We start from the raw sequence: 11,687 nt of genomic DNA, 5'->3' as shown, positions 1-11,687 counted from the left end.
CTTTTACATTAGTCTTCCCCACCCCCCAGTTTCTCTTCAGTGTTTTTTTTTTTTTTTTTTTTTTCTTTGTTTTGTCTTGTACATTTGTTTTATATATTTGGTCCAATATGTGGATCGTTTGCAAATCGTACAGTGGCCCCTAATTTTACTGAAGGAACAAATACAGGAAAAATTTACACAATTGTGTTTTTAAATGGGAATGTTTGCCATGGGTTCACGAAAATTGCTCTTAATTTTCTTTCTTGAATTTTTTTAAATTTTTGTTTGCTTGTATCTCTGGTCGTATTGGTTCTGCCTTTCATTCTTGAATAAATACTTTTTTTATTGACAAATTGAGTTCTTGATTGCTTGTCTTACAAACGGCATTGAACTTGCGCCTCTGGCTCTGACGCACAGAATTGCGTCATTCAGTAAGCGGCTGCCAGTGCTCAGACTCGTCGCGCATCTCTCTCTCCACATTAGCTGAGGCATCTACGCTTTCACTGGAGCTGCAGCAGATACGATTGATTCCTACAATTGAAAATCCGTTCCTTCTGATCCAAAACGATATCTTCTAATTTATTACAATTGTACCTCTGGTGAAGCGCTTCAGTCCTCCACTGCAGCAGACCATCTTCATGATGTCATCGTATTATCATACGGGGAAAGATGTGGACATGGCGGCGATGACGGAACCGCTCTGCTTGGAGAGAGGTAGTTTACTTGGTCCTATGTATTATATCCCAACAGACCAGTAGCATTTGGAAAATGCTATGGCAGGTAGCTTAGCCAACGAACTGACAGGTTCTTGCGTCTGCTGATCAGGCAGCATTATATAGCGGGGCATATCGTGCCCATAATGTGAGTGAATCAATGTGGTAGTTTGTGTTATGCTTGAAATTCATTAAATAAAACCGAATAAATTACAGGTAAATGTCACATCTTTGCATATGGAAGCACATAGCAGAAAGTCATTTCCCTGATCTAATTGGCATCCGTGTTCATTTTTACGTTGTATACGGGTGTATGTTCTCTTTTCTATGCTAACGTTATATCTCCCACCGTTGATTCGTGCTTTTTTCCCCCCTTGTTTATCTAAAGAATGCAGTTGTTCGTTATAGACCGCGGGGCGTCTTTAGTCATTTTATTAAAAACGGCCCTTAACCCTTTCAGAACCTGCGACCATTGAAATGGACATGGTTTTTGGTTTAAACCAATAATTTTTTTTTAATAAAATGAGTACTGCTTGGTCACTGATTGGTCTCTGATCAACCAATCAATGAAAGAATGACCCATAACTTAAAGCGTTAGTTCACCAAAAAATATAAAATAAAATAAAAAATCTGTCATTACTCACCCTCATGTCCTTCCAAACCCATAAGACCATTATTCTTCTGAACACAAATATTTATATGTGAATAAAATCCTAAATTCCATCTGTTGTTCATATAAAGTGATTGATTCTTGATTCATTCAGAGCTGTAGAACACAGGATTTTTCAATTTCTATCGCAATGGGCATTGGGTTTTAATACAATGAATACATTTTATTCATATGAATTTATGACTTCAATGTTGTAACCATAAACTGTCATTCAGTTTTTCATTAGTTTTAGTGAAAAACAGCAACAGCGAATGTGAAATGAGTGAATGCATAGCAACACACACACTGATGCCTTGATGCTATAGCTATACCACAATCATATATTTATCAAAACCGGCAAGTACACACAAATACACCAGCAAACGCCCACAGACATATGCACACATACTCAAATTAACCCACCACAACAAACAAAAAGAATCAAACTAATTTTTTGGGACTTCATCATATCAACTTTTTTTCTGCATTTTTATTGCGTTTATTGCGAATGAGCCCCGCTTCCACTCACTCATAGCAGCTCAGAGATCCACTCAGTCAACTTCACTGAAGTAAACGCTGCACAGTGGTATCTCTCTTTACAACGTCAGACACATAATGGTAGTTAATATGATTAGCCTTTTGCTTGACTACGCTATCAAACAGCTAATAATGTGTTGCTAATGTTACACAAACCATGTTCCCGTTCACCATCTCAGAGTCAGACAGTTACCTTCTGAAAATCAGCATTCTTACAAACGCTTCGAACAACTCAGAACGTCAGTGGAGAAAGGAATATAGTTCATCATAACATCATAATATACATCATATACATAATTCACCCGCTATATTGCTAAATGTACAAGATTTTTCATATCATCAAAAAAATATACCGGGATAACCTGGCTTCCCTTGAGACTCCACTGCTTCGCAGACAGTAATGATGATAATTATGCTAAAGCCCTATTACAAGGCAGTCTGTGACGACAGAAACACCAGCGATTTCAAATCACGTTTTGGTTCACTTTTCAGTTTTAAGGAGAAAATACTCTGCAATGGTGATGACTTATTACTTTGCTCATGGTTTGTCTTAAAGCATATTAAAACACCACATAAACATATAAACAATATTAAACGCTTGATTTTCACCACAGGGGGTCTTTAAATGCTAGTTCACATACTGTGTTTAAACTCTAGTTTATAAGTACTGTAAGGGTTAAAATATATTATAGACTTCAGTCCTGGTATCCATTGTAGTGGACATGAAAAAAAAAATCTAATAAAAAATGAGTTTGCACAAATCTTGTTTTTTAAACTAATTTATACATTGGAGAAGAGCAAATATCAAGTGGATAAAACATTTTTTACTCCGTGGAAAAACAATCAGGTCTGAAGGGTTTAAAGCATCATTACTTAAAAATATGGTGCTTTAAAAAAAATCAGCAGATTAATAGTTTCATAATAACCAGAACTTTCCATGACTGGTTGGCTTTCAGTCCCAGGTTAACTTTGTTAGCAAGTAGGTTTTTAATGTATATTTCTGTAATGGTTTATTTCTCTCCAGATGTTTGCAGAGTGATAGAGCTGTTGGACAGGCTTCAAAGAAGCGGTGAGCTTCCTCCTCCCAAACTTCAGGCTCTACAGAGAGTTCTACAGAGCAAGTTCTGTGCGGCCATCAGAGAGGTAAAGGCTACTTCAGTCCTTCAAACATGAGGACGCTTGACTCTGTGAATCTGATCTATTAATAACTGTTTCTTGGATTCTCTTGCTTTCAGTTGGAACAAATTGCCTTCATTAAAAAACAGTGAGAAATATTTACTAAATCTTTACCTTTTATCTTGTGCTGATTTCACAGAACACTAATGGAACATAAGTAGTTAGGTTAAAATGAAGGTTTGAAATGTATAGAAATTGTCACCACATAACACAGGACTTTGTCCTTTTCCACCCCCACACATATATGGTCGTTTCTCATAGAAAGTATTGTGCTGCACTGTTCCTCCTCCTGAATGACTCACTTTCCTGTCTCTTTGAGACCGCATCTCACTTCAGCCTCCATGTCTCACTCCTTGACTTGCGGTAATCGGTTCCTATGCCAGGAGTCCAGTCTGTTCACAACAATAAAACAGATAATTTACCCTTTTCAGATTTATTCAGTTTTCACATGTCTTTCTGATGTCCTGCTCTTTGCGTAGCTGAGAGAGAAATGTCTTATGGGAAGACAAGGTTTTGATCTGTATATCTGCATTGGTTGATTTCTCCCACTAAAATTAGCCTTCTACTTCACAAATTTTACATGGGAATTAACTGATAAAACTTACATGGCTCTTGATTCTGATTGTTCAAAAATGGTATTATGTCAAATATTCTTCTTAGAACACTAAACTGTGTTCCGAGAAACTGATTTCCTACACAAGCTCTTAAAAATAAATGTTCTTTATTGGCATCGATGGTTCTATGAAGAACATTTAAAAGTGCAGTAAGTGATTTCTGAGAAATGCTGTTGAAAGTGAATCGGACCGAGCGCCATAACACACTTGTTGCCAATCAGCAGAAATGGGCGTATACACTCATGAGGGTGGAGTTGCCTGTGCTGCATATTGTGTTTGTGAATTTGGGGGCAGAGCTATCGAGATAGAGTGACGGGGGTGTGATAATTTTGGGTATGGTTGTGTTTGTTTTGGTGATTTCAAATATCAACAGCGCTTCTCAGAAATTGCTTACTGCACCTTTAACATTCATGGAAACTTTCCATTCCACAAAAGGTTCTTTATAGTAAAAAAAAATTTCTTCAGATAATTATAATGTTCTTCAAGCTAAGAAAAAAATGATTCCTTTAACTGAACCTTTGACTGAAAGGTTCTTTGGGGAGCCAAAAATGGTTCTTCTATGGCATCACAGTGTAGCTGTGCTAGATTCATGTCTCTCATATCACCGTGATGTCTTTTTCCTTTTATATAATTAAAATAAAAAAATCAATATTTAATGTCCATTTATTTATTTGGTAATCAACAGCCATGTAATAAGCAAAATAATGAACAGTCACACGGTCATTGTCACAAAATACGCCCCCACTGGATGATCAAGATCACGTTGTGAAGCAGAAAGGTTTGTGGCATACCTTGGGGGTTTATTTTGCAATTGTGACCGGCTGATTGTGCATGATATCCCCTTATGAAGTCATTAACAATCATTATTAAATGTTTAAACACATCAGTAGTCTGTGTACATCCCATAATGTATGCACATGAAAATATCAATCAAAGTTTCAGGAAATTTCTGGTATTCAAATGTTCGTTAAATAATGATCTGCAAAGCAGTTTGCAAAGTATTTTGTTAATATTATTAATTATGAAGTTTTACAAACTCACTGTAAACTACAAAATACTTTCTCACGATACAGTTGAAATGTCATGACTGGCCCTTTTTTAGGTCTACGAGCAGCTTTACGATACGTTGGACATTATAGGTGGGCCCGAGGTCCGAGCACAAGCCACCGCCAAGGTAACTTTTTACCAAAAACCTGCCACTAAGTTAATCAAGAATGATCATCATACACTGAAGGAAACACTTATTTGATCTCTTTTTTTTTTCTCCAGGCCACAGTAGCAGCGTTCGCAGCCAGTGAAGGCCATGCACACCCAAGAGTGGTTGAACTCCCTAAAACAGACGAGGGGCTCGGGTTCAACATCATGGGGGGGAAAGAACAAAACTCTCCCATCTACATCTCCAGGGTCATCCCAGGAGGTGTTGCTGACCGACAGGGTGGTCTGAAGAGAGGAGATCAGCTGCTCTCTGTTAATGGAGTGGTATGTTGGGACAGTGTGTTTTTGAGACGTATAATTCAGCAGCTGTATTTTTGCATGTGATCATGGCTTGCCACAGTAACATGTTAACATGCTTGCAGACTTCAAAATGTCCTTTACTTCTTTATCATTGTGTGTAGAGTGTGGAGGGAGAACACCATGAGAAAGCTGTGGAGCTGCTAAAGGCAGCTCAGGGTTCAGTGAAGCTGGTGGTGCGTTACACCCCTAAAGTCCTAGAAGAGATGGAAGCCAGGTTTGAGAAGATGAGAAGTGCCAGGAGACGCCAGCAACATACCAGCTACTCGTGAGTGTGACTTTATCACTTTCTTTTCCTTTCCTTTTTCCCCCCTGTGGTTCTTTCCTTTTTCTCATCTTCTCTCAGTCGATTAGTAATCAGAGGACATTTTTGTTTCTTTAAATGTAAGCTACTGTTCAAAAGTTGTTCAGAAGTCTCACCAGGGCTGCATTTATTTGATAAATATTACAGTAAAAACAGTAATATTATTGTGAAATATTATTACAATTTAAAATAACTCAAAATGTTATTTATTCATGTGATGGCAGAAGTTATTTTATTATCATTTTTATTTATTTATTTATTTCAGTCTTCATTGTTAAATGATCCTTTAGAAATCATTTTAATATTCGTGTTCAAGTAACATTTCTTATTATTATCAATGCTGAAAACGGTTGTGCTGCTTAATAGTTTTATGTTACATTTTTCTCAGGATTCTTTGATGAATTCTTTCAAAAGAACAGCATTTATTTGAAATGGAAATCTTTTGTTACATCAAACTAAATATATTACTGACCCCAGACTTTTTAATGGTTGTGAATTTATTTATAAAATTAGTTTATAAAATCACATTTATAAAATTAGTTTGAAGCTGCTTTTTTCAGTGTGTAAACTTTTTTCCAATGTTTTGTGGACCTGCACCCGAGTCCATTAAGGCTGTTTGGGATGTGCACACCTTCTTCGTATTTTTTATTCTTTTGTGAATATAACATCACCATCATATTTTTTTATTACAGTACTTACTATGTTCAATATGTTATACTATAGACTGCTAAAATAATTAAATTAAATAAAAAATGTCATGTCCTCTGGCAATTTAAATTTTTGAATGAAACACGGGACATGCTATTGAACGTGCAAGTAGCCTATGAGCTGGTTCTTGCAGTGGAATGGGGAAAAACCGCAAGGTCTCGAGATGTGTCTTTTAAAAGTTGAACTTACTTTAACTTGAGCGCCACATTTTTAGAAGGGCGTGTCATGCGCGAGAAGCTACAAAAGACACGAGTGCAACAGTCAAACATGACCGTCAAGCGCTTTTACTTAGAAAAATAATGGAAAAGTAGCGCCGTGGAATGGAAAAACTTTCGATTACTTTAGATGAACTTGTTTTTCTGTATGTAGAACTATCTGTATTTTAACATTTCCCCACCATTGTCTTTTCACCGACAGGTCTTTGGAGTCCAGGGGTTAACCAGTCAACTTCTGACTGGCCTGCTGATCCATTCTTCCACCCTTTCTGCTCCTGTAGGATGACAGAAGACCCTGGGGAGATCAGTGTAACTACCCTTAGATATTTATGTTAGTGGAACGATCTCAAAACATGTAGACCTCAAATATACTATTTTCCCTGGCCATGCAGAGGGAGAGACTGCATAGTGCATCTGGTCTGTCTTGAGTCTGATTTTCTATTGTATTCTTATGTGGAACCTGCACCCTGTGATATGCTGGGTGGTTGTGTGTGTGTGTGTGTGTGTGTGTGTGTGTGTGTGTGTGTGTGTGTGTGTGTGTGTGTGTGTGTGTGTGTGTGTGTGTGTGTGTGTCTGTGTGTGTGTGTGTGTGTGTGTGTGTGTGTGTGTGTGTTAGCACAGAAGAGAGCTTTAACAATTGCCTAGAGGGTGCAAATAGCACACAGTATGTGTACTTGTAGGACAAAATGTGTGTATTTTACTGTAAGATTATTGATTAACTGAATGGCATGATGGTTTCTACTTAGACCATTATTCATTCACTCACTTATCGAGTCTGTGTTTCAGAAAACATGCATTGACAATAGAGTTAAAGCTATGCATCAAATTTACAGTATAAGTATTCTTGTCTCATGTGTTCCACTCTGTGAGAACTACATCAGGAGGACAAACACTGTTATTCCAAAAGACACTTCCTGAATGAACTGATTGCTCTGTTCTAAGCACGCCATACTCAAATAGGTTGTCATGAAAGTGTGCTCCTATGAGTGGCTTTGTGCTGCCAGTCATAGTGCCTATGTTCAATGCTTGAATTTTTTTGTTTATTTATATATTTATTCATACATTAAAATCAACAATGTAATTTAAAAGTCTGGTGAGTTAATTTATGCCAAATGTCAGTTGTTTATATATGGTAATCATAGTTTGGACAAAATACCATAATTTCAGGATTGGAGAGACCAAATGCACCATAATGAAAATATATTGGGTAGAAATGTCTCCTTTGTCAATGGGGGACTCATGAAAATTACCCATGAAAAAGATTAAAAATAAAATTGCACTGACGTTTTTATGGAGAAAAAAAAAGCACATTTGCCTCCAAAATTTAACCCTTTCATTATGATAACCTCAGTCAGGATTTTTTTTCCTATGTGTTTTTATTGCTCTTAGGGCATGAAAAACAAGAATTGATTTTTATTTTATTTTTTTACAAATTTTTCAAAGAGATCTTCAGATGTCCACTTGAGTGGACAGCATGCGGTTATGGTTTAAACTGAAGATATACTGTATTAAATATAAGACAATAATCAAACATAAAGTATGTGAATTTAACAAACTAATCAATACAATTATATCAAATCATGTGAAAACTATAAAATATATACAAAAAATATAAATGCAAAATATTGCAAAGGCTTCATACAACTTCATACAAGTTGCACTTTGCGTATCTTTGATATCAGAACATGAGGACGTGATTCCATCAGAATTTTCTACAGCCTGTCAAGGTACAACTGTGGAAACCACTCAGATGCTTCCTCCAGTGCACCAGAGTATGGAGATTTACCCTTATTAGCTGATAATTCTGATTATGTTCAAGATGGACATGCACATTTCTATCATAGCCCTCCTCTGAGAAAACCTAGCGATACGTTTTTTCAGTCTCATCTGAAATGATCAGTGTTGGGGGTAATGCATTACAAGTAACATGCATGACGCATTCAGATTACTTTTTCGATGTAACAAGTAAAGTAATGTGTTACAAGTAACATGCATTACGTAATCAGATTACTTTTTGATCTAACAAGTAATTAACTACAAGTAATGTGCATTACCTAATCAGATTAATTTTTGATGTAACGAGTAAAGAAACGCATTACAAGTAACATGCATTATGTAATCGGATTACTTTTTGATGTTATGAGTAAAGAAATGCATTACAATAACGCACATTACATAATCAGATTACTTTTTGATGTTATGAGTAAAGAAACGCATTACAAGTAACATGCATTACGTAATCAGATTACTTTTTGATGTTATGAGTAAAAAAACGCATTACAATAACGCATAACGCATTAGAGTTTTCTCTCAATCTAAAGTCAAAACTTGGAAAATTTTACTGTGATATGACTCATTAGATATTGCTTGATGCTGCAATATTTTTTTTACCTACAAGAGTCTCCTAGGATAGAAGGAATGGGTGGATATTCCGGAGCAACTTGGCATGTCTGACTGACCCTTGGCCATCTTGGTTTGGAGGGGGAAAAAATAGAAACACAAAGGCTTGCCACTTGGTTGCAATTTATAGGATGATGCACCAGGGTCCAATGAAGAGGCTGATGTGCAACTTTGCCATAAAAACCCGTACAAATTCAAGAAAATGCTTTTTTAATAGCTGTCCACTGTGACCACTATGCGTGAAAGGGTTAAGTTCTCTTACGAGAGGTTCTCTCGTATTGCGTAGTTGCTACGCTACGGGAAAGCCTTTCTTTCTCGAGATACTGAAGCCAAAAATTATCCTTAATTTTTATAATCTTGTCAACGCAGTGCGGCAGCCTGCAGACCTAGGGCGAGCTACTAGCGTGCCCATTGGCTGCCCTGCGGCAACTGCAGCAGCCTACCGCTGAGCCCTTGGCGTGACGTCACGACCAATGAGCGCGCTTGGCGCGCTTACTGCGTCACAGCCCGCGAAAAGGGGGGTGTGGCTTAGCGTATATAAACAGGGCTCGGAGGCTGCTTCTCTGATTTCTGTCTTTTCAGCGAAGCTCTTCGCATCGCTGCTCTCCGAGGAAGCCGCCGTTGAATCAAGCGACCAGCACGCCGAGGATCTCAGCCTGAGGACGCCGGCCGCCTTCGCCGCCTTCAGCCTTCCCTGCCTGCTTCGCTATCCGGCGAATATATCCTTTACTGCTCTGTGTTGTATGTGTGTGTGTGTTCGCCCCGCGACACACTTTGCATCTAAAAGAGCGCGAGGCGTTGTTGCAAATGCCTCGCTCATCCTGTGGCTCGTGCAGAGCCTCGCTCAGCGACGGAGACCGCCACGTGGTCTGCGCTCTCTGCCTGGGCCTCGACCACGCAGCCCGCGCCCTCTCCACGGGCGGCTGCGAACAGTGTGAGGACTTGCCGATGTCGACCCTGCGGGCTCGACTCGCCATGTTTGATGATCCTCCACCTTCCCCGGCTGCCTCTTCAGGGCCGCGAAAGAAGAAACGCCGCTCTCAAAGGCCTCCCGAGCCGGTGGTTATAGCTGAGCGCTCGCCGGAGCCCCTCCCGCGAGCCTCGCTCTCTCCTTCTCCCCCGCCCTTCACCGACGCGCAGCGGCCGGCCACTGCCTGCACTGCCGTCGCCTTTGGGGATGAAGCAGATGACGCCGCTGACAGCTGCTCTCTGCTTGCTTCGGACAGCGAGGAATGGTCGGGCTCTCACCGCTCCGCCTCCTCGACTCCAGAGTCTGGCAGGTCCCGCTCCAGTGTTGACGCGGAGCTTATCCGCCTCCTCACCAAAGCGGTCGACCGACTGGGATTGGACTGGTCCCCACCCAAGGAGCCCGCGCCGAACCGACTCGACGGGTGTTTTCTGCCTAGCCGCCGCCAAGCGCCAGCCTCTAGGTCAGCACCCTTCCTGCCCGAGCTCCATGCGGAGCTATCGAAGTCGTGGAACGCGCCCTTCTCCGCTAGACTCCGCTCATCTGTCTCCTCGGCCCTCTCCCAGGTGGACGGGGCCGCCGAGAAAGGATATACCGGCATCCCTTCCGTTGAGGAAGCGGTGGCAACGCACCTTTGCCCGCCGTCTGCTAGATGGCGCTCAAAGTCTGCCCTGCCGTCCAAAGCCTGCAGGACCACATCAGCTCTCGCCGGCCGCGCATTCGCCGCCTCCGGCCAAGCTGCTTCCGCCCTGCACTCGATGGCTGTTCTCCAGATCCTGCAAGCCGACCTCCTCCGTGAATTGGACGAGAAGGGCTCGGATCACACAGCCTTAACAGATCTGCGCAGCGCGACGGACCTTTCGCTCCGCGCTACCAAAACCGCTGCACAAGCCATCGGCAGATCCATGGCCGCGCTCACCGTCATCGACAGACACTTATGGTTGACGCTGGCGGATATGAGTGAGTCAGAACGCGCTGTTTTCCTCAACGCCCCGCTCTCGCCCACTGGCCTCTTCGGCCCTGCGGTCAGCGGGATTGTGGACCGCTTCTCTGAAGTACAGAAGGCGTCGCAGGCTATGAATCTCTTCCTGCCCCGCCGCTCGAGCCCAGCCGCAGGCCGCTCTCAAGCTCAGCCTCCTGCGCGCAGCTCCACACAGCGCTCGTCTCGGCCACCAACTGCTTCGCAGCGACGCCAGGGCGGCCGCCCTAGGTCGCGCTCAACCAGCCGTCACAGACCGCCGCCCCCCCGGGGTCCGCGTCCCAAGATAACGCTGAAGTCTGAGCCCGCGAAGTCCTCCTAGCACCCGCAGGGAGGAAAAGATGGCTGAGTCCCGCTGCGGCCGGACCGCCATCAAAACGCCCAGCTCTGTCAGTCCCCTCAGTACAGGCTACTGCAGCAGCTTACACCGCAGCCAACGAGCCAGTAATACCACTCGCTCGCCTGCACACAAACGCCGTTTTTACGGCGGCCCAAATAAATCTCAGAAAGAGTGTAAATTCGGGTTTTCCGGCTCCGGCCGAAGGTGTTGTAAGTGCAGAAAATGTGCCCACTCCCACGTGCTCACTGCTTCACACAAACACGGTCCCCATGGTAACGCGCTCAGAGCGCTCTCTCATAAAGCGGTCACACACCGCTCGAGTACTAAGTGTAGTAAATGTGCCCACAACTCTGTGCTCACATCTACCCGTAACTCGCTCTGTCACTCGGTTACCCCGGGCAACAACGGCTCAGGCCGAGAGTATTATAAGTGTAGAAAATGTGCCCACTCCCATGTGCTCACTGCTTCACACAAACAGGGTCCCCATGGTAACGCGCACAGAGCGCTCTCTCATGAAGCGGACGCAAGCCGCTCGAGTATTAAGTGTAGAAAATGTGCCCACAGCCTTGTGCTCACACCTACCCGCTGTTCGCT

At 42.0% G+C, this 11,687-nt stretch overlaps 1 protein-coding gene across 1 annotated transcript; it reads left to right on the top strand.

Moving 5' to 3' along the window:
- The first annotated feature begins 389 nt into the window (after positions 1-389).
- lin7b (lin-7 homolog B (C. elegans)) lies at positions 390-7,491 on the top strand. The gene is made up of 6 exons (XM_079859454.1): positions 390-693; positions 2,903-3,021; positions 4,771-4,842; positions 4,938-5,147; positions 5,285-5,448; positions 6,610-7,491. Exons 1-6 carry the CDS (start codon positions 618-620, stop codon positions 6,629-6,631), a joined length of 663 nt encoding a protein of 220 aa, XP_079715580.1. The 5' UTR covers positions 390-617; the 3' UTR covers positions 6,632-7,491.
- The last annotated feature ends 4,196 nt before the right edge of the window (positions 7,492-11,687 follow it).

Source organism: Squalius cephalus (genome assembly GCF_949319135.1).
Source record: "Squalius cephalus genome assembly, chromosome: 1".
Taxonomy (NCBI): domain Eukaryota; kingdom Metazoa; phylum Chordata; class Actinopteri; order Cypriniformes; family Leuciscidae; genus Squalius; species Squalius cephalus.
Note: the sequence above shows the minus strand (reverse complement) of the source record. Positions and strands in the feature narration are given on the sequence as shown.